Source organism: Lithobates pipiens, unplaced genomic scaffold (assembly GCF_037356315.1).
Source record: "Lithobates pipiens isolate NorthernLeopardFrog02 unplaced genomic scaffold, aLitPip1_a1.2 Scaffold_8, whole genome shotgun sequence".
Classification (NCBI taxonomy): Eukaryota; Metazoa; Chordata; class Amphibia; order Anura; family Ranidae; genus Lithobates; species Lithobates pipiens.
In genome coordinates this window covers 122,282,147-122,304,433 of record NW_027507903.1, presented here as the reverse complement: position 1 = coordinate 122,304,433, position 22,287 = coordinate 122,282,147, and the positions used below count along the sequence as shown (strand labels likewise).

General features: G+C 42.8%; 1 protein-coding gene and 1 long non-coding RNA gene across 2 annotated transcripts in view; one reads left to right on the top strand and one right to left on the bottom strand.

Moving 5' to 3' along the window:
• ALPK3 (alpha kinase 3) overlaps nucleotides 1-22,287 on the top strand; it is a 187,666-nt gene that overhangs the window by 76,016 nt on the left and 89,363 nt on the right. Inside the window, exons 3-4 of the mRNA XM_077473051.1 lie at nucleotides 1,726-1,767; nucleotides 10,743-10,864. Coding sequence (XP_077329177.1) covers nucleotides 1,726-1,767; nucleotides 10,743-10,864 — 164 coding nt within the window. The remainder of the gene's footprint in view (nucleotides 1-1,725; nucleotides 1,768-10,742; nucleotides 10,865-22,287) is intronic.
• LOC143963185 (uncharacterized) lies at nucleotides 5,720-6,671 on the bottom strand. Its single transcript, XR_013270904.1, has 3 exons — nucleotides 6,530-6,671; nucleotides 6,055-6,234; nucleotides 5,720-5,952 (listed from the first exon to the last, which is right to left on the bottom strand). It is a non-coding gene; the product is annotated as an uncharacterized LOC143963185 (long non-coding RNA).

Sequence of the window (22,287 nt, the reverse complement as noted above, 5' to 3'; positions counted from 1 at the left end):
TTTGCAAAGAATACCCAATCACAAAATGAAAAAAGAGAAACATTTTTTGCTTGCATATGATTGGATGATGTCAGCAGAGCTTTACCCCAATCACTAACTCTAGAGAAAACTCCCTTGCAAAGTGCAAATTTCCTTCCAAAGTGATCAGTCTATGTGTATTTAGATGACAAAGGGAAGTGCCAAGATCCCCTAGAAATATTTCTCCTCTAAGATCATTCAGCTTATCCTTTCATATATCTACCATTATAAGATTGAATGACAGCCTAAAAAAGGTAAATTAGGATTGTAGGTGGGGTGCAATGAAAAAACTTGTATTGAAACAGCACAGCAACAGTTCACCCAGTGGGAAAACTGACAAACCAGGTACACATTCGGTCTCTAGTGATGGGAAGAGAGCAGGTATCAGCCATTCTGACAGTGTGTTTTTAGAGGGCAGAATGCGACCTGGCTGTCTCCTGCCCAAGCTGGTTGATGTCCAAAGGAGTTGTGACCCTACGCTTTCCCTCCTTGTCAAGAACCTCTCCCTTTCGCTAGTGCTGTCCCTAAAAGACTGGGTATCTGTCATTACTGAATGAATGAATGAATAATATGTATAGCGCTACAATGCAAACTGAATCGCCTCAAGGAGCTGTATTCGTGCTTGGTTGTCCAGCTTCTTAGAAGAGGTAGGTCTTGAGATTTTTCCTGAAGGCCTGATGGTTTTCTTCCATACGGATGTAAGTCGGTAGAGCATTCCATAGCCGTGGTCCTTCGACAGCGAATATCCGTTCCCCCTTTGATTTGTAGCGGGATTTGGGAATGAGGAGGAGGTTTTGGTTAAATGAATCGAAGACTGCAATTGGGTGTATAGTGTTTTATTTTTTCAAGTAGGTATTGAGGAGCGTCACCATGTGTGCATTTGTGGGTGAGGCAGAGGGTCGTGAATGTGATCTTATTCTTTACAGTTAGCCAATGTAGGCTCCTCAGGGAAGGGGAGATGGATTCCCAGGGTTTTTTCCTGTTATCAGCCTTGCCACCGTGTTTTGGATAAGTTGTAAGCACGCAAGTTGATATTTGGGTAATCCTATGTAAAGGGAGTTTGCGTAGTCAAGTCACGAATTAATGACTGTTCCAACTACCTCTGCTTTGTCCTCCTTTGGAATGATGGGGATGAGTCTGCGTAGCAGGCGGAGCAGATGGCGAGAACCACTGACTACTCTACAAACTCGCAAAACCACACCAAGCCTGGGAGCCAAGGTGGCTGCCAGAGTCACTTGGGGTGGCAGAATACAACGGATTGCTTCCCTAGTGACCCAGGAAACCATAGAGGAACTCTGTTCCTCTTGACTTCCTCTCCAGCTACAAGGCCACTGCGGATGAGTGCCACCTGCTGTGGAGAAAGTAGACTGCACCTGCCCACAAGTTTTTGAAAGATCAAGTTTAAAAAATTCTAATCATTTGAATTGCTTATAAAGTCAAAATAGTCACAATTTGCTTCTTATATATTCTATCTAAAAGCTTTTTTTACATTCATCAATACTATTTCATCCATTGCATGATCCTTCTAATATGTCACCCTGTGAAAATGTTGTAATTTATGTTGTAATGTAATTCTGTAATTGTCATATGCAGTCAAAATTCAGTAGATGTTTGACCGATGTATAATGATATTGCCTTCTGAATTAATCAACTAATGCTTTTCTGCTTAAATGTCTCCTTGGCTTTGCACGTTTCTGCCTGTCGCAGCCGATCCAGTGTCAGTCGCTACGCTCATTACGTGCCTGGAAGGTAATGCTTATTCATTTGAGCATAAATGTATGTTTTGCTATTGGTGAATAGTTCTCGTTTTTGCATGGTACTATGAAGTATATAATAAGTATTTAAATGCACATTTTGTATTTCTTTTTGTAATTTTTGTTATGTGTCAACTGAATCTCATTATAATATTGAACTAAAATCCCTAGCTTATTCCTTATGAGTTTTATTAGATATGTAACTTAGATGCAAAAGAGTAGAGTTAAATTCTTTGTTGTATTACCTCACAAAGTTTTTTTTTGGCAAAAAAGGCCTCCGCTTTAAATCGAACATGAGAGGTAGTATGAACCTAGTGTTTATACTGTTAAATTGCTAAATACAGCACTGCCATCTCACATGTAATAGGTCTGTTTTCATAAGGCTGGATGTTTGCTTCTAGCACAAGTGAAGACTGGTAAAAATAAGATTGTTAGCTTTGAATTTTGTATATTCTTAATTTAAAGCAAAACTTCACCCTAAAGGGGAAATTCCACTTTATGCCCTCCTCCCCCTCCCTTTCTTCTATTATTGGCATTTTTTTTGGGTGGGTAGGTACCTGGTTTTGACATCCAGAAGTTCTCCCCCCACATGCAACCTTCTGGGATAATCACAGGTTAGAGAAGCCTCCAGGACCATTCACAAAGTGCAATGGGCAGCCTCAAGGAGTCACAGACAGTTGCCCATAGTAAACATGCCAGTGATGGGGACTTTTAATTTTTTATCCAAAGTCTGAAGAACTGCTTTAAGCCAGCCATAGCTGGATTGAAATGTAGGTAGTTCAGCAGCAACCGGCCAAATTTGGATCCATGTATGCCCAGACTGGTTGTACAGAAGTCGAGCTACTGATTGTTTTCTGTACAACCAGCCTGTCGGGTTTTCTCTACTCAATCAGCACCCCAGGTTATAGCTGGCAGTGCTGATTAGTGTATTCTGATGGCAGGGAAGCTCCCCATTGTCAGAATACAATAGTTCAGTGGGGAGGATTCCTCCATTCATATCGAGTGTATGGATGGGGGAATTTAGTTACTTTCCGCTGATTGAAAAACATGACTAATCTATGGGCTGCTTTAGATGCAGTCTCTGAAATAACAGAAACACTAGCGCTTCCTAAATTTTAGGGCTCCTTGGGCATGCTCCAAGGTAACTGGCTGCTTATAGTTAAAGGTATCTAAACTCAAAAACAAAAATGTAGTATTTTGAAGATTAGCAGTCCTTATGCCGCGTACACACGACCAGACTTTTCAACAGCAAAGGTCAGATGGAATTCGATTGTGTGTGGGCTTCACTGGAACTTTGCTGTCCCAAAATCTGACGGACTTTAGAAATAGAACATGTTTAAAATTTTTCTGCCGGAAATCTACTGGACCCAGTTCCTATGGAGAAATCAGCTCGTCTGTATGCTAGTCCGACGGATGAAAACTGATGCTAGGGCAGCTATTGGCTACTGGCTATGAATTTCCTTATTCTAGTCCAGTCGTACGTCATCACGTTCCAATCCATCGGAACTTTGGTGTGCTTGTGTGTAGCCAAGTTCATTCATTCGGAAAGGCCGTCGGAACTCCGCCAAAGTCGGGAACACCATCGGACCTAGTCTGCCGGAAAGTCCGGTTGTGCATTAGTTATATTTTTATTGAGGTATTTTAAATTTATTTTTTCCTGATTATTCTGTTAGTAATACACTTCCAGCCTAGGATGACGCCATTCAATTCCCTCTCTGTAATAACTGAAATGTGATAGGACTTCCTCTACTCCTACTGTCCATAACATAAAGGGATGAGGTTCTGTAGTCCACAGAGAGCAATGTAATTGATAATGGTTAGCACAGATAGTGAGCACAGAGAGTTACCGGCCTCAGTAACAAAATCAACATGTATTTTTGAGTTCATCAAACAGATAAAACAAAAGGCTATTAATGTATATTTGACAGATGAAAAGGAAACAAATAATAGAAATTCATAGTTAGGGTTGACATACATTTTAGGGGAAACTGAAAGGAGCACAAGTATACCAGTGATTTAGCAGAACCATTCCCATCTGATATGCTTCTTAGGGTTATAACTATTCCACTGATAATACCATTGGTGTTATTCAATTTTTTCCCCAAGTCTCCTGTTTATAGAAAAAAAATAAAAATACTTACTCTGGCTTCTAAAGTATCCCCAAGCTGGTCTGAATCCATAACGTATGGCCTTCAGCAGAAGGTAGATAGCTTCAATAAGTAAAATAAGCATTTATGTCATTATGGCAGTGTTTCCTTTGGGATCCATCCCATATGATCGAAATGTTAAATGTGAACCCTTTAGGGAGGAAGGCTTTTTTTTGCCTAACAAAATGGGGCTTGTCTGATGTGAGCCTCAAACAAGATGTACTGGAATAATCACTTGTGTATTACTTTTCTTTATTAAATTTGTAGGTCTCCACTCAATCCATTTTTTTGTTTGAATAATGGTACCCTAACACAGTGGTCATCAACCCTGTCCTCAGGGCCCACTAACAGGCCAGGTTTTATGTATTACCTTGGGGAGATGCAGACTAGAATACTACAATCACTGAGCAGCAAATCACCTGTGATGTATTTCAGTTATCTAGCAAACCTGGCCTGTTAGTGGGCCCTGAGGACAGGGGTAGATGAGCACTGCCCTAACACACCTCAACTGTATTATGCATTTGATGTGTTTGAATCTGCAGACCACTAAATAGTCATAATTTTCCTTCCAATCTATTTTAATTTTAGGTAAAAAAAAGATCCAATCAAACTGATTAAATTGGCCAGGGCAAAAAGTTATTGTTACAATCATATTTGAATCAATCCCGTTTTGAGATTACATGGTGGAAACAGAGATGCTTACAAATGTATCTTATCTATCGATCAAAACTCACTTCCCCCATTGTGGAATATCATTCAAATGGGTTGTCAACCATAGATTGATTATTCTATTGGAAAAGCTTGATATAAAAATAAATCAATACATTTTTTGAAGTATGTATGTATGGCCACCATAAATCCCCACACCCAATGAAAGCAATGGGAGTGGGATTTACACTGGAAGAAACCCACCCTTTCTCATTCCCAGCAGCTGAAACTTTAACCCAGACAGTTTGAAAGCATGCTGCTGGCACTGAAAAGCTGTCAAGACATAATTAAATCTATTGCAGTGACAACTATTTAATACCTTGGGCAGTGAATTTTCCTAGCTAAACAAGGTAAAGGGTGAGGGATGTAGGTAAATGTAGAAAGTTTTTTCTTTTTTATGCTTCCTTAGGGTTTCATTGTCTTGACATATACAGTATATTTGTGATGCATTCTTTTTTAAAAATACAGGACAAACAAATGATAATTATCATTACTTGTTTTTAAAAGTGCCTGTTCCAGGACTGTCATTTTCCTATATCTATTTAGGCACTGAGCTGGAAGAAGCTGCATCAGCAAAGTCCAAGAAACTGTCCTGCATACTTGTTCCAGGTCAGCGACTTGCTAAGTAGTGAGAACAAGGATCAAGATACCCTAGAGCCTGCACTTTTTAGAACAAACCAGCAATGTCAGCTACCAATGGAGCATACACAAAGTCAAAATTTCTGACCAAAAGCTCACATCCAACTTTTTCTGGCAGAATTTCTGATCATGTGTATGGGGCTTGAGAGCAAGTTCTCTATTTTTCGGTCGGAAAAAGTTCCGATTGGAAATTCCGACCCATGCTTGGAAGCATTGAACTTCATTTTCCTGGCTTGTCGTAGTGTTGTACATCACCGCGTTCTTTTTTTTTTTTTTTAGGTTTTAACCATATTAAAAAAATAATAATTTTTTATTGGTTGTTCAGTAACAGATCATAAAAAATAATAAAGATCAAATTCATAAAGTATATAGGCGTAAGTACAGTAGAAGCATGGTATATAGTATTCACATATAGTAGCACATAGTAGTAATAAATAAAATAATTGGGTAGTATGGCATGGTAGTGCCTATGACAGCAAAACCGACATCAGCAAGTACATCCACATAATAGATATGCATCCACTAGATGTAAAACAAAAATAAATTTAGTATATAGTTAAAAAAGTAAATTCATAATAAAATAAATATAGTTCCGTATAAAGTATAGCTGGGACATCATTTCAAAAGCTCGACGCGTTTCGTGGGTGTCTCCCCACTCATCAGGAGCTGATGCGACCAAAAAATTCCTATGGAATAGAATAAAAAATAATATAATATACTAACCATATAAATAAAAATAAATTAATGGGGATTTAATGCGTGTAAATGGTTAGCCAGGGCAGACTCACCAATCCGGATGGAAAGTGCAGTGTGCGGCAGTGGGCGTAGGGTGGGCCATGGGCAAGATCCCTTCCCTGGGAACTGAGGCGGCATAGACATGGATGCGATATCAGGCAAAACCAAAAAGATACAGCAGTGTTGAAGAGTATCAGATATGGAGTGTGTGGCAATTGTTGAAAACAACATATCTAAAAACAAAATGTTAATAGTATGTATGATTAATGAAAATAATGTGATGCGAAAGTAATTTAAAATTGATAGTGACCCTCAGGGTACAGAGAGAGTGCTGGCCATAAGGCAAGTATATACTATGTAGTAAGTATATGCAGATGAATGTAAACAGTGAATGGTGTGCAAAATTAAAAATAATGTAATAGTGTGAAAGAAAGTATGAGTGTGCAGGTTAACAAAAAGTGAAGAAAATTGATGAAGGGGTGTACATAGACCATGATAGACAAGGAGAGTGACAGAAAGATTTTTCACCTAAACATCGCTCCTAAAACACCAGCAGACAAGATATTAGGATGAGAGATCCGTCCAGCCGGCGTCCTGCCAATAAGGTCTGCAGACACCGGTCAGGGCGGCTCTGATAATAAAGGCCCCTTTAACTATCAACAGCTGATGCTGATTGCACAACCAGCATGGAGGAAAAAAAAAAATATATATATAAGGTAAACTTTAATGATGGTAATATTTATAAAAGCTAGTATAGTAGCTTAAGACAAAAAGTAGTAACCATGAGCATAGGCAGGGTCAAGTACAATCAGAACAGAGATGAAGTGTGAGTAGAAGGAGAAAAGAGATTTTTCACCTAAACATCGCTCCTAAAAAACAACACCAGCAGACAAGACGGCCAGTGTGTGCAGACTCCATGCAGAGACCCGCCGCACACATAGCTATCTCCGAGTGGGGTTTAAATATGCCGCCAACGCCACATGCGTGAAACATAGGGGGAGGAGCCACACCTAACCTGGATAAAAAAAACAGCGACAGGCGCGCCAGATCCCCCCAATAGAGACACGGAGATGGAAATCACTAAACGTCGGCGTGATGACGTCAAAGGTGACGTCACCTGCACGACGTAGGATGTGTGGCGCCGATGCGCAAAGTAGAGTCCACCCGAACCTCCCAATCAGATGTGAAGGGGGAGGAGGGGAGGACCAACTGGCGCATCGCAGTTCCCGCAAGGAAGAAAAGACCCCAGCAATACCCAAATACCCAACCGCCCCACACATAACAATAACCGCAATCGGCCAGCGAGTGTGCACTGGACCCTATTAATTAAATATCCAGGTGGGACGTTTATACGGTGTCGGTAATGCTGTCAATGTACAACATAAACATGAATAGAATAAATGTATGTAGGTACATAAAAAATCTAAAGACATCAGCAATATATAAATGGACCTCACGCCGGGAAGATAGGGGGACACTATCAATCCCGTATATCCAGGTACTTCCATCCCGATATATATGCAAAAAAGGAGGGGAATTTTGGGACTTTAAATGAAGCACAAGTATGTGCCTCCATCCCGGTAATCGGTACGTAATAGAGGAAGTTTGGGACTTTAAAATGAAGCACTTGGATAATGGAGGTAGGTTTTAACCATATTAAAAAAATAATAATTTTTTATTGATTGTTCAGTAACAGATCATAAAAAATAATAAAGATCAAATTCATAAAGTATATAGGCGTAAGTACAGTAGAAGCATGATATATAGTATTCACATATAGTAGCACATAGTAGTAATAAATAAAATAATTGGGTAGTATGGCATGGTAGTGCCTATGACAGCAAAACCGACATCAGCAAGTACATCCACATAATAGATATGCATCCACTAGATGTAAAACAAAAATAAATTTAGTATATAGTTAAAAAAGTAAATTCATAATAAAATAAATATAGTTCCGTATAAAGTATAGCTGGGACATCATTTCAAAAGCTCGACGCGTTTCGTGGGTGTCTCCCCACTCATCAGGAGCTGATGCGACCAAAAAATTCCAATCCGGATGGAAAGTGCAGTGTGCGGCAGTGGGCGTAGGGTGGGCCATGGGCAAGATCCCTCCCCGGGAACTGAGGCAGCATAGACATGGATGCGATATCAGGCAAAACCAAAAAGATACAGCAGTGTTGAAGAGTATCAGATATGGAGTGTGTGGCAATTGTTGAAAACAACATATCTAAACATCGCTCCTAAAACACCAGCAGACAAGATATTAGGATGAGAGATCCGTCCAGCCGGCGTCCTGCCAATAAGGTCTGCAGCACATCCCTGCGTTCTTGATGGTCAAAGGTTCAGAGTACTTGTTTCATAGTTGCTAAGGTTGAATAAAGACACCAGTCCATCCAGTTCAACCTGAGTGAGTGTCTACAATTGTCCCTATGTGATGTGTACATTGTACATCCACATCAGTCCCTATCCTCAAGGAGCCCACAATCCAAGGTCCCCATTCATATACTAGGGAGAATTTTGGGCAGAGGCCAATTAGCCTACCTGCATGTCTTTGGATTGTGGGAGGAAACTGGAGTACCCGGAGGAAGCCCATGCAGGGACAGGGAGAACATGCAAACTCCAGGCAGGTAGTGTCGTGGTTGGGATTTGAACCAGTGACCCTTCTTATGGCTAGGTGAGAGTGCTACCCACTACACCACTGTGCCGCCCTGTGTGTGACCGTGTGTATGCAAGCCAAGCTTGAGCGGAATTCTGTCGGAAAAACCATCCAAGTTTTTTCAGACAGAAAATCCGCTCGTGTGTACGGGATATTAGGGCTTATTCACGCTATCTGCATTGCATAGCTCCCAGCTGTCCCTAATTTAGAAGTACTGTCCCTCATTCTGAACAAAGTTCCTCTGTCCCTTTTTCCTCGCTATTTGTCCCTCATTTTGGTCTGATGCACTATCAATCTATCAAAAAGTGTTTCCCAGTGCTAAACCTTTAATCCAGTTATTAAATTGCTGCGTTTGTACATTTCAAAAGCCGATATTGAGAATAGTAATGGTAAAAAAAAAACACACTTTCAATCAATCTTTTTTTTGGGGGTTTTTTCCTATGCCTACATACTTTTGCTAATACGTATCCCTCATTCCCATCTCAGAAAGTTGGGGGTTTCGGCATTGGACTACATTTCCCACTGCAGTCCTAATGGATAGACAGGGTAACTTGCTTTATGTTTATTGCTTTATTTCATACCAACATTTTTCCCAAGTGCTATAGTGCATTGTAACGTTCTGTTAGAGTTGAATGAAGTGTAAGTTAAAAAAATAAAGAAAACAAGTCACTATGGCGCTGTAATGCGACATTTAAAAATGCGTCCCTGTGCACATGTACAGTGCACACTAAAGGGCATGTGTTATGTGCACCATAGTGCACACTGGCTTGTATGAATGAGCGCTTATCAGTTCATTCTAGGGGTTAGGTTATAGCTTAATTCCAGGCAGATTTAAAATAAACATTTAAAATAAACATACCAACAAATGCATTTATTTAAAAAAAAAACATAAAATATATTTTGAATAAAACACAAACAATATAAACAAATGTGAATGCTCCAAACCTTCACAGGTGCCTACTATGAACTTTCAGGTGCGGGCTTTGCGCAAGTCTGTAGAAACAAGAAAGGTCCTGGACTGCCGCACTCTGTAGAAAGCATCTTTATTGTGAAAGGTAAAAATCCAACGTGACAGTCATATCAAACAAGGACAAACAGCAGTCAATTTCTGACGCATTTCACGTTAGATGCTTACTCATAGCTAAATTAGAAAAAAAACAAATGTGCATATAAGAAGGAAAATTAGGTAAACGACCAGCCAATCAGGACATAGCAGTAAGGTGAACACGCCTTCTGCACAATTTGAGCTTGAGATCCCAAAGATAAGGTGCACCTGTGGAACGGGAGACAAATATTGATAGCCGAAAATAAATATTTTTGTTAGAAAGCATTGTGGTTACAATAACAAATGGTGAACAAAAATACAATGTATAAGAATATCCTGTGCACATATATAGATGGGATAGGTAGAAAAACAAGGGCAAAACACAAAAATATATATACATATTGGTAAAATGTGTACAACATAAACACCAGCATGAATAGAAAGATACATTTATGATGGGCATGTATAAAAAATATAGAATGTGGCCCAAAGAAGCCATAACTAACACATCACAAAATGTATCCATGGACGAAAAAACAGAAACGTCCCTCTATCATCATATAAAAACTCTGATATTATGTTGTAATTCCAGCTATACACCATTACCAACGGAAAACATATTATTTATTTTTATTTTTGTGTTTGCTATTATTTTTAATGCTTATAATTTGTTGTATTATATTGAAGGGTAGATGCCTTTCTACAGAGTGCGGCAGTCCAGGACCTTTCTTGTTTCAATATAAACAAATGTGACTTGATTATTTTTTTCTTGTAAAAAGTGGATCAGTAAAATACTTCAGCTTTTACCCAAAGCAGCCGTTTAGATAATATTATTAATTTTCTATTCTGTAGTAAAAAAAAAAAAAACACAGCTAGAATTTCAATTGCTTTGGAAAACCCCCATACTGGTTTGTGTTCTAGCTTTAATAAATCTAGTTGTGTAGTTCTTACATTTGCGTTGGTGTTGTTTGTATAAATGTAAGTAATTAAAAAAAAAATCTTTGCTGCTTACCTAACACCCTACCTCCCTTTGCCAGGACCACATTTTGCAATATTATATCTCAACTGACAGAAGAGACACAGCCATGTTTTGAAACAACGTTGAAAGCCAGGGCTGTGTCAGAGGGTTGTGATGCTAAATTCATCTGCTTGGTGACAGGTAAGAATTTAAATTTTAAATTGAGCTTTAAATAATTATAAAGGCAAAGCATGATGGTTACAGATGAGAGCAAACATGGTCCAACAGCAAGCTTTTATGTTTTTAAAAATGTTTTGTTTGTATTTTTTTTACTATATAGCTTATCAGTTTTAAAGAAGCATTACTTAAAGTGGACCTTGCAATGAAATGCAAGATCTCCTTTGTAGATCAGAGTCCCCTTCCCCTGTTAAAAAATATGCATAATATTACAGTATCTCACAAAAGTGAGTACACCCCTCACATCCTCACATTTTTGTAAATATTTTATTATATCTTTTCATGTGACAACACTGAAGAAATGACACTTTGCTACAATGTAAAGTAGTGAGTGTGCAGCTTGTATAACAGTGTAAATTTCCTGTCCCCTTAAAATAACTCAACACACAGCCATTAATGTCTAAACCGCTGGCAAATAAAGTGAGTACACCCCTAAGTGAAAATGCCCAAATTGGGCCCAATTAGCCATTTTCCCTTCCCAAGGTCTTAAGTGTGAATGGGGAGCAGGTGTCTTAAATTTGGTGTTATCACTCTCACTCTCTCATACTGGTCACTGGAAGTTCAACATGGCACCTCATGGCAAAGAACTCTCTAAGGATCTGAAAAAAACAGAATTGTTGCTCTACATAAAGAGCAAGCCTCTCAGTGCTCAGACCATACACTGCAAACTTCATCAAATTGGTCTGCATTACTGTCGTCCCAGAAAGAAGCCTCTTCTAAAGATGATGCACAAGAAAGCCCGCAGTTTGCTGAAGACAAGCAGACTAAGGACACGGATTACTGGAACCATGTCCTATGGTCTGACGAAACCAAGATAAAATTATTTGGTGCATGAGCATCATGGGAAATGTAGTTCCAAAACATCTGGGGTGCCAAGGTTTGCTATCACTGGCCTAGGCTATAAGAAGATTGGCAAGACCCTGAAACTGAGCTGCAGCACGGTGGCCAAGACCATACAGTGGTTTAACAGGACAGGTTCCACTCATAACAGGCCATGTTATGGTTGGCCAAACAGGTTGAGTGCACGTGCTCAGTGTCATATCCAGAGGTTGTCTTTGGGAAATAGATGTATGAGTGCTGCCAGCATAGCTGCAGAGGTTGAAGGGGTGGGGGTCAGCCTGTCAGTGCTCAAACCATATGGCGCACACTGCATCAAATTGGTCTGCATGGCTGTCATCCCAGAAGGAAGCCTCTTCTAAAGATGATGCACAAGAAAGCCTGCATACAGTTTGCTGAAGACAAGCAGACTAAGGATATAGATTACTGGAACCATGTCCTGTGGTGGTCTGATAAGACCAAGATAAACTTATTTGGTTCAGATAGTGTCAAGCGTGTGTGGTAGCAACCAGGTGAGGAGTACAAAGACAAGTGTGTCTTGCCTACAGTCAAGCATGGTGATGGGAGTGTCATGGTCTGGGGCTGCATGAGTGCTGCCGGCACTGGGGAGCTACAGTTCATTGAGGGAACCATGAATGCCAACATGTACTGTGACATACTGAAGTAGAGCATGATCCCCTCCTTTCAGAGACTGGGCCAGCAGGGCAGTATTCCAACAAGATAACAACCCTAACACACCTCCAAGATGAGCACTGCCTTACTAAAGAAGCTGAGGGTAAAGGTGATGGACTGGCCAAGCATGTCTCCAGATCTAAACCATATTGAGCATCTGTGGGGCATCCTCAAATGGAAGGTGGAGACGCACACAGTCTCCTAAAATCCACCAGCTCCGTGATGTCGTCATAGAGGAGTGGAAGAGGACTCCAGTGGCAACCTGGGAAGCTCTGGTGAACTCCATGCCCAAAAGGTTAAAGGCAGTGCTGCAAAAAAATGGTGGCCACACAAAATATTGACACTTTGGGCCCAATTTGGACATTTTCACTTAGGGGTGTACTCACTCTTGTTACTGGTGGTTTAGACATTAATGGCTGTGTATTGAGTTATTTTGAGGGAACAGAAAATATGCTTTATGTTGTAGCAAAATGTAATTTCTTCAGTGTTGTCACATGAAAAGATATAAAATATTTACAAAAATGTCATGGATCTACTCACTTTTGTGAGATACTGTACTTATCTTATCCCTAAGAGCCGGTTCACACTGCGGGCGATGCGAGGCGACACGACTCGCCTCGCCGCGCTCTCGCAAGTCGCCCCCGTTCTGTACAATGGAACCGTTCTGAGAGGAGCGACTCGAGTCGCTCCGACTCAGAAAAAAGGTTCCTGTACTACTTCTGGGCGACCTGGGGGCGACTTGCATTGACTTCTATACAGAAGTCATCTGCAAGTTGCCGCTGAGGTCGCGGCAGGTCGCGGCGAGGCAAGTCGGTGTCGCCTTGCATCGCCTGCAGTGTGAACCGGCCCTTATGTTCCCCCTGTGTCGCTTCTAAATGAGATTGATTTCACATTCACCATGGTGAATCCTGGGAAAGACAAGAAGATAAATATTATGAAAAAATAGACTGTATTCTTGCGATATTTAGGGTACTCCTCATTCCAAGGAATCTCCCAGCATGGAGAGTAATGCCAGGCCCTGCAGTGCAGAAAATATGGGTAGGTATATAACCTTACCTTTTTCATTATATGTACATTTTCCACTACTATTTGGCAGCAATTTATACAAGAGGAGGAGGCCCAGATCTAATAAGTGCACCTTGCACTCAACAGAAGTTTTGTTGCGAGAAAACATTTTTGCTCCCAGGTGATAAGGTGTAAGGATTTTTGGAAACAATTATACCCTTTTGTGTTCTAAATGAATTGCTTTTCTCAAGGCAATTTATGAAAGGGAGGGTCTGACTGTAAGGGGACTCATGATTGGCTGGTTGTTTGCTCAAAACTGCTCCCGGTCCACTTCTTCTTGAAGAGGACATCTAACCAGCAACTGCTCCTACTTTACTATATTGTTTCAAACTCCTGGCCGTAGGCCCACTCACGACATCCTTGGCCATAGGCCAAAATAGTTAAGAATAAAGGAATGGTAATGCAAGGAATGTATTTCCTGCACTTTACTGTAACTTCCCAAAAGATGGCTGTGACATCTAACATCATAGATGTACTGACAGAACTCCTCCTCACAGAACGCCATGCAAACATTCTGTGGCTGTCACTAGGACACAGAACACCAGCACATAATTTTTCCTTTTCACCTCCTCTCCTTTTGGGAGGACCACAGATTTGGGACCACTTCTCCATGTATACTAAGTCCACAGCATTCAGCCTCTGACACCAAGTTTAATCTTGGTAATTTTCTTCAGTATACCAGTCTCTCTTTATGTCCCATTCTATAGCTCTGCCCAAGAGGGCACGATCCCCAATGACGCACTCATACCCAGGTGTACTAGTACTCACTTCAGAAGACACTTAGCCTAAAATACTTTTTTCATCCCACTCACAGTCACACCATTATAGAGTCAGGCTCGACTACAGCTTGTCCTACTGGGTGTTGAACCACCTCACCTGGAGTTTCAAAGCCAGGGCAGGAGGGAGAGCTACCTTGCTGCAGACTAACTAGCGGCACCTGCTAACCCCCCCCCCCCCCCACCCCCCTTAACTATAGCATGTATCTGTGCCCTGGGGGAACCCACTCACAGAATGGTAGCTTGCATAAACCTCAAATAACAATACAGTAATAAAGTGAAAAACAAAACAGAAAACAACATTTTAGGCATTAATCCATATACCTGGTACATACCTTAAATGTTGCAAAAAAAAAAAAAAAACTATACATTGATACCTGTGACGATCATGGGTATCCAATCCCTGTCCTTCTCACCAGCTTGTGACAAAGGACTGGCCAATCTCACACCACACTATCACTTGCGCAACAATGCCACTCTCAGCTGCACCCTGCACAAAGATTTTGCAGCTTGCGGGACCCAATCTAGATGCCTGCAGCCTGAGAGTGATTTTCACTAGGCTATGTTAATTAAACAATTAACAACAGACTCCAGCGAGACCTATGAGTGAGTCTAACTGCGTGCAATAATAATAAATGGTGGGCCATAACCCGCTCACCAACTGGATCAGAGTTCTGGGTGATGACTTTGGTCCGGTAACCGCAGCTTGCTTCAGCTTAGACCTGGGCCAGATGCTCTGTGTCACTTCCCTGGCTAGATCCGGTCCTCCGCTACTCTAAAAGCATCTCTGAACCTCGTCAATCCGATCACCGGATCTCAGGCTCCGTAACGTCACTTCGCAAACAGTCCGGTTTGCAATCCGCGGTGACTATCTATCCGAGAAACCTCCTCACAGTTCCGCACAGGCAGGCAGCGTGGTCCCCAGAGACCAAATATGGCAGCTGCAGCACCTTTTATCCCCTACCCAGCAAGCACTGCATATCAGAGTGTTCATGGGTAGGTCACACAGACTCCTGGGTAACAAAGGTCAAACCTCTTATCAAAACAAACAGTACTTCCTATGAAAGTCTTTCGTGCTTATAATCACCATATCTGTGCATTACCATATTTTGTCAGTAGGTGGCTCCAAACACTGAGCCATCACAATGTCCACAGCTTTAACATTGACATATGCATGACCATGTTAATAAACAACTATGTCCCTGCTACACACTCACCCTACTTGATCTCTTTCGTCCCCAAAGATGCTTTGCACTTTAGCATCTATGTGGCTACAGTTGTCGTATGGTGAGAAGCTGTCCTGTGCACTCACAGCTGATATTACCATGTTTGGTACAGATGTCCCAAGGGGTGAGGTGTGATTGTCTCCTACTGAATCAGTAGTAGGGAGACCAGGAAGTTCAGAGTTTATTTTGCTGACGTACTGTGATGACTCTGAGCATTAGTCAGTCTGGGGGGTGGGCGAATGTCTCTCTTTTCTCTTGGAACTTTTGGGCTTTCCATTTCCAACTAGCAGGTATCTTCAACCCCTTTCTCAGTATCAACAGGCGGAGAGTAGCTAAGAGTAGCCAGCTCTTCAATAGATTCAACTGCTGGCACAAACTCTGGAGTCTCTGCTTTGAGAGTTTCAGTATGGTCTTCCTCTACTTCAGAGAGGACCTCCATGTCTATTTCTGGAGTCTCTGTGGGCCACAACCAACTCATCCCTATTTCTTCATCTTCTTCTTCCAAGGGGTTTGACTGAGATCTGGTTGTCGGCCTACTAATTTCACTGGATGTGGATGGGAATTCCTCCTCTGTACCTGTCCTAACTGCCTCTGTGAGGGGCAACAGGTGGTTCCTGTGCCAGGTTTTCACTGGTCCAGTGCTCCCTTCTGGTTTGATTTCATATACTGGGATGCCTGGAAGTTTTCCACACACAACATAAGGCTGCGATTTCCAGCGATCGGCCAGCTTATGTTTCCCTGGGATGCCTAAGTTTCTCAGCAAAACCCGGTCACCTACTTGAAGATCTTGAATCTTTACTCTCAGATCAAAGTTTTTTTTGTTTCTGCTCTCTCTGGACCTTGAGGTGGTTTGGGCCTGCTCATAAGCAATTTTCAAGTTCTTTCTCAGCCTGTCCACATACTCTCTATGAGAAGACTCTGAAGTATGTTCCAAAGGCCAGATCCACTGGTAGCCGGGCTTCTCGACTGAACATTCATCGATAGGGTGAATAACCCGTGGCATCACATTTAGTGCTATTATAGGCATGAACCAATGCAGCGATGTGTCTACTCCAGTGGGGCTCCTGCTCTGCGGTTAACGTGCCCAACATATTCCGGAGGGTCCGGTTGAACCTTTCTGGCTGAGGATCCCCTTGTGGGTGATAAGGAGTGGTCCTTCACTTCTGTATGCCCAATAACTCCAGAAGTTCTTTTATTAGTCTACTTTCAAAGTCTCTTCCTTGGTCTGAGTGTATCCTTTGAGTCTTTGCTTGCTGATCCCTAGTGGGGAAAGCCTGGGCATACCGGGTGAAATGGTCTGTCACCACCAAGATGTCCCCTACTCCACTCAAGTCGTTTTCCAGACAGAGAAAATCTATGCAGACCAGGTCCATTGGGCCCTGGCTTTCCAGATGGCCCATTAAGGCAGCCCTCTGTGGCAGCGTCTTCCGTTGTATGCACCTGAGGCAGGAATGGCAGTAAGTCTCCACTTCTTTCCTCATGTGGGGCCAGTAAAATCTGTATTTTACTGATTGTAAAGTCCTTTCGGCTCCCAGGTGACCATGGTGGTCATGTAGAGCAATTTGTACCCTCTCTCTGTGCTTTTACAGCAAGAGCAACTGCCAATTTTCTTCTGGATCATCGGAAGGGCCCCTTCGGTAGACCACTCCCTGTTGCAGCTGCAACCGATCCCATTCTTTCAACAACATTCCAATGCCTTCCTCACCAGTCCACACAATTGGTCTTCTTCCTGATCCTTCCTGAGATCCTTCCTGGACAGCTTGGGAAGACCCTCTTGCACCAACTGGGAGACATCACAGTAACATCTGGGTACTCCTGCTGCAGATACTCCTACATCTTCGGCTCTGGCCCCACCCTTTCCTAAGTGAATTGTCCCCTCACATAGGGCCCTGACTCCTTCAGGAGTGAGTTGAGTCCAGTCTTCTGGGGAACTCAGGGGGTCATGAGGTCTTCTGGATAGGGCATCCGCATCTCGGTTACCAATTCCTGGTCTGTTCTTCAGGCTAAAGGTAAAAGCCAAAAAGGGCAGCGAGCCACCTGTGGCCAGTGGCATCCAGCTTAGCAGTAGTGAGCAGGTAGGTGAGGGAGTTGTTGTCCGTCTTCACCACAAACTTAGCCCCATTTTAGCTTGTCTATCGCTGCCCACTTCAGAGCCAGGAATTCCAGCTTATGAGTTGGATAGTTCTTTTCTGCAGGAATCAGGCTTCGGCTCACATAGGCGACGGATCGCAAAGACCCTTTGTGTTCTTGGTAGAGCACTCCCCCCAGTCCGTCTCGACTGGCATCTACATGGAGCTCGTAGAGCCTGGTAGGGTCTGCATAGGCCAACACCAGAGCAGTGGTGAGGCTCCACTTCAGTCGTCTAAAGGCCTCCTCACACTCTGGGGCCCACTGATCCTGGATGGACTCTCTCTTTTTCTGGGTCCTCCGTTCGGCTTCTGAGTCTTCACTAGCCTCTTACTGGTTCTTCAGGAGTTAAGTGAGAGGATGGGCTATTTTTGCGAACCCTTCCACAAACCTTCTATAATATGAGCAGAACCCCAAGAATGACCTGAGTTCAGTCACATTGGAGGGCATGGGCCAAGAAGTGACAACCTTTAGCTTCTTCGGGTCCGTTGCTATGCCCTCTTCAGACACAATATACCCCAAATAAGTCACTGAGGGTTGATAGAACTGGCACTTTTCCATGGAAAGCTTCAAGCCCTCTTCATGGAGTCTCTTCAGAACCTTTTCCAGGTGCGCCTCATGCTCTTCCAATGTTCTCCCAAAGACTATTATGTCATCCAGGTAGACCAGTACTTCCATCAAGTTCATGTCGCCCACGGTCTTTTCCATAAGCCTTTGGAAAGTTGCTGGGGCCCCAGACAATCCTTGAGGCATCCGGTTAAACTCGAAGAACCCCACTGGGGTGATGAAGGCAGTCTTCTCCCTATCTTCGGGGCACATTGGGATCTGATAATACCCACTCTTCAGATCCAACACACTGAACCACTTGGCCCCCAACAGACTTTGTAGGGCATCTTCTACCCGGGGGGTGGTGTACTGATTGGGAATGGTCCTTCTATTCAGGGTTCTATAGTTGATGCACAGGCGCAGAGACCCATTTTTTTTCTCACCACTACTATGGGGGAGGCGTATGGGCTTCTAAACTCTGAATAATGCCTGTTCTCTTCAGTTCAGCCAACTGCTCCCTCAGATCTTCTAGACCTCCTAGTGGGATTCGCCTGACCCTCTCTCTAAAAGGGTTGTTCTCTTCCAGGCGGATTCGATAAGTGGCACTTTTAGCTAGTCCCACGTCAAACTCGCTTTTTGAAAGCATCCTTCCATCTTAGCAGTTGGGCCTTTGCTCTTTCTTTCTTTACCAGCGCTCCCTATGTAGTCTGGGCAGTTCTCGGGCTCCACATGGCTATCTTTTCCCTCGTAAACCATAAAACTATATGTATAGCCTCTTGCCATGTCACAGAGCTTATACAGCTTGACCCCATATCTGGCACGCTTGCCGGAAAGATACTGTTTGAAAACTTAATCTGGGACTCATCCACATAGACAACTTGATCGGTAGTAAACAAGGCAGCACACTGTTGGTTGAAGTGGTTTATGAGGGGCCGAATTTTGTAGAGCCGATCAAATCCAGGGTCAACCCAAGGACAACAGAGTTCATTGTTGTTGAAGTGCATAAACCACAAGATCTTCTCGTATTTAGCCCTGGTCATGGAAGCAGAGAACACGGGCATATGATGAATTGGGTCAGTGGACCAATATGACTGCAACTCACTCGTTTTAGTTATGCCCATGAAGAGGGATATGCAAAAAAGAGGGGGGTGGGACTTTAGATGAGGTGCGTGGGGTAGAGCCAGACAAAACCATATACATATGTAAAAAATTATATTCTTTATTAGACCAAAGATAGGGCATGGATCAACCCATTTAAATGCATAATAGCACATTGGCATATAAAATACAAAGTATCAACATACATATTGAGGATAGTCACCAACAGTGGATAGAAGTCCATGAAATGTCGTTGAGCTTATTTTGATGCATCCATTTCATATTTATGATTCTAGATGGTTTTATTGCTTTACCACCCTGATATAATGTTATGTCTACTCCATTTCAGGGACTGTGATGTACAATATTTACTTTCTGTGTCATGTTGGTGACTATCCTCAATATGCATGTTGATACTTTGCATTTTATATGCCAATGTGCTATTATGCATTTATATGGGTTGATCCATGCCCTATCTTTTATCTAATAACCAATATAATTTTTTACATATGTATATAGTTTTGTCTGGCACTACCCCATGCACCTCATCTACAGTCCCACCCTCCCACCTCTTTTTTGCATAAGCAACCAGGGATGGAGGCGCAATATTTCCCGGTGCGTCTGATTATAAAAAGCCCACATATTCCCTTTTTTCTTTCATGAGGAGGGATAATTCCATAAAGGTCTTACATTCGGAAACCGTAATAGGTTTCCAATCCCTGGCAAGGGTCAACTGGAGATTTGTAGCGATGAATTGACAAGCATACAAATTGCTTTGGTCCACAATAAATCTATAGAGATCTTCTGCGAAAAACAGCAAATAAAAATCAAGTGACGTAAAATCAACTGTTTCCACCTGCATTCCAGTCCAGTGAATGGGGGAAGTACGGCGCTGCAGAAGTGGTGGGCTCCGAATTAGTATTGGCAAATGCAGCGGGAAAGACACTATGGACTCGACGGGCCTGTGTTTGCCTTCTTATTGGTGGCTGCGGGGCACTACTTGTGCTATCCACCACAACAGCTTGAACTGCACTTATGAGACTCGCCACGTCACCATGTGATACTGCAGTGCTGCTTTGACTACAACCAGGGTGTACTAGGCTGCTGGTGCTTGCCAGTTCACCAGAAGGATGAGCGGCACTAGTACTGGCTCTCTGCTCCATACAAGAGCCCTGCAGTTTTTGCATTTCAACAACAGCAGAAGAATGGGGTCGGGTATGCCTGACCTTAGCAGGGACCACTCCATCGTCAGAGCTATCTGTCAGGGTGCCGCTGCTGTCTACTGGTTCGTATTCTGAGCCATAATCTGACAGATAGGTGACTTCCTGTTCACTCTTCACTCTCATCTGTCATGCTCAGAAACGTGTAGGCCTCTTCACTAGTGTACCTCTGATTGGACATTGTGGCCTCTAAATTTACAGTTACAACTAGTGCGACTCACAGGCAAAAAGAGAACCTGATTGTCAAAGTCTGCTTTAATTGCTACCAAAAAAACTGTTAGCGTTCGTAGGGATCAGGACTAAATCTTGTGATCCTGCAGTTGTGTGTGTTGTGTTTTGTGAGTGACAGTGATTGATTAATACTGCACATAGGTGGGATGGGCGGAGGAGCTAAACACAGGTGCTAGCAAGTATCTGGGCTGATCCCGCTAACGCTGTGTTTTTGGGAACCCTAAACTACTGGGGCTGCTAGTATAGATCTGATCAGTTCAAAGATATTGATCTGTTCAGACCCTATACTACTAAGGGAGGTTTATGGTGCGAACGTGGGTGTTAGCGCTACTGGCACTAATCTGATGCTGCCTGGGACTGACACTGACCCTAACTGATGCTAAAACTTAACTGATGTCACCCGCCAGGTGATCAGTGGGTTAAATCTTTATTAGGAAATATATGGTGGGTGCCCTAATGCTATAAAAATGACCCGTGGCACTAATACGGTGATCACTGGTGACAGGGGGTGATCAAGGGGTTAAGACCATTATGTGGTAATATATGGGGGTCCCATGAAGTTATAAAAGACTGACAGTAAAACTAACCAACTAACTGGCTAACCCCTGACTAATACAGCAATCAGAATATAGATATATACACTATATTAGTGACACTGGTGACAGGGGGTGAAAGGGTTAACTGGGCAGTGAGTTAAACCTTTATTAGGGGGGTTACAGGAGGTACCCTAGACCTACCTGGGCCTACTACTAACTGCCCTAACACTGATTAGTGTCACAAGTGACACCAGTACAGTAATCATTGAAAAAAAACTGCACTTGGTGACACAGTGACAGGGGGTGAAGGGGTTAACTGGGGGGGGCAATTGGCGGTGATCCAGGGGGTGAAAAGTCTGCCTACATGTACTGGTGTTAGTGTTGTGTTGGTGCAACTCACAGTTAGATGTCATCTCTCCCCTCTCTGGAACCAAAAAAATTCCACGAGGGCAGATGACATCACTTCCTCTGCTTGTATTTACACTTACAAGCAGAGGACACCCCCTCATTCGCTAGAACCGATGACCAGGTCCAGGCCAGCGTGAAGCGTATTTGATCAGACACCCTCCTGACGTATAGCTATGGCGATATGCCCAGGATATCTGACATACCACAGTATAATGACGGCGGCTGGTTGGCTACTGGTTAATACATAGAATGCATTAAGGAGAAAAACCTTGAGGGTTTACAGCCCCTTTAATAAAGGTCCCGTCCCAAATGGATTTTGTGCTTCTTAGACCTCTTTCACACTGATGCGTTTTTCAGGCGCTTTTCATGCGTTTTAGCGTTAAAAAAAGCACCTGAAAGAAGCTGTAACTGCAATCCCAATGTAAAAGCCCGAGTGCTTTCACACCTTGATCCCTTTCACACTGAGGCATTCTTCAGGCGCTTTAGCGTTAAAAAAGGCGCCTGAAAGAAGCTGCAACTGCAATCCCAATGTAAAAGCCCGAGTGCTTTCACACAGAGGCGCTGCGCTGGCAGAGCGTCAAAAAAAGTCCTGCAAGCAGCTTCTTTGCAGCGCTTTTGGAGCGGTGAATACAACGCTCCTAAAGC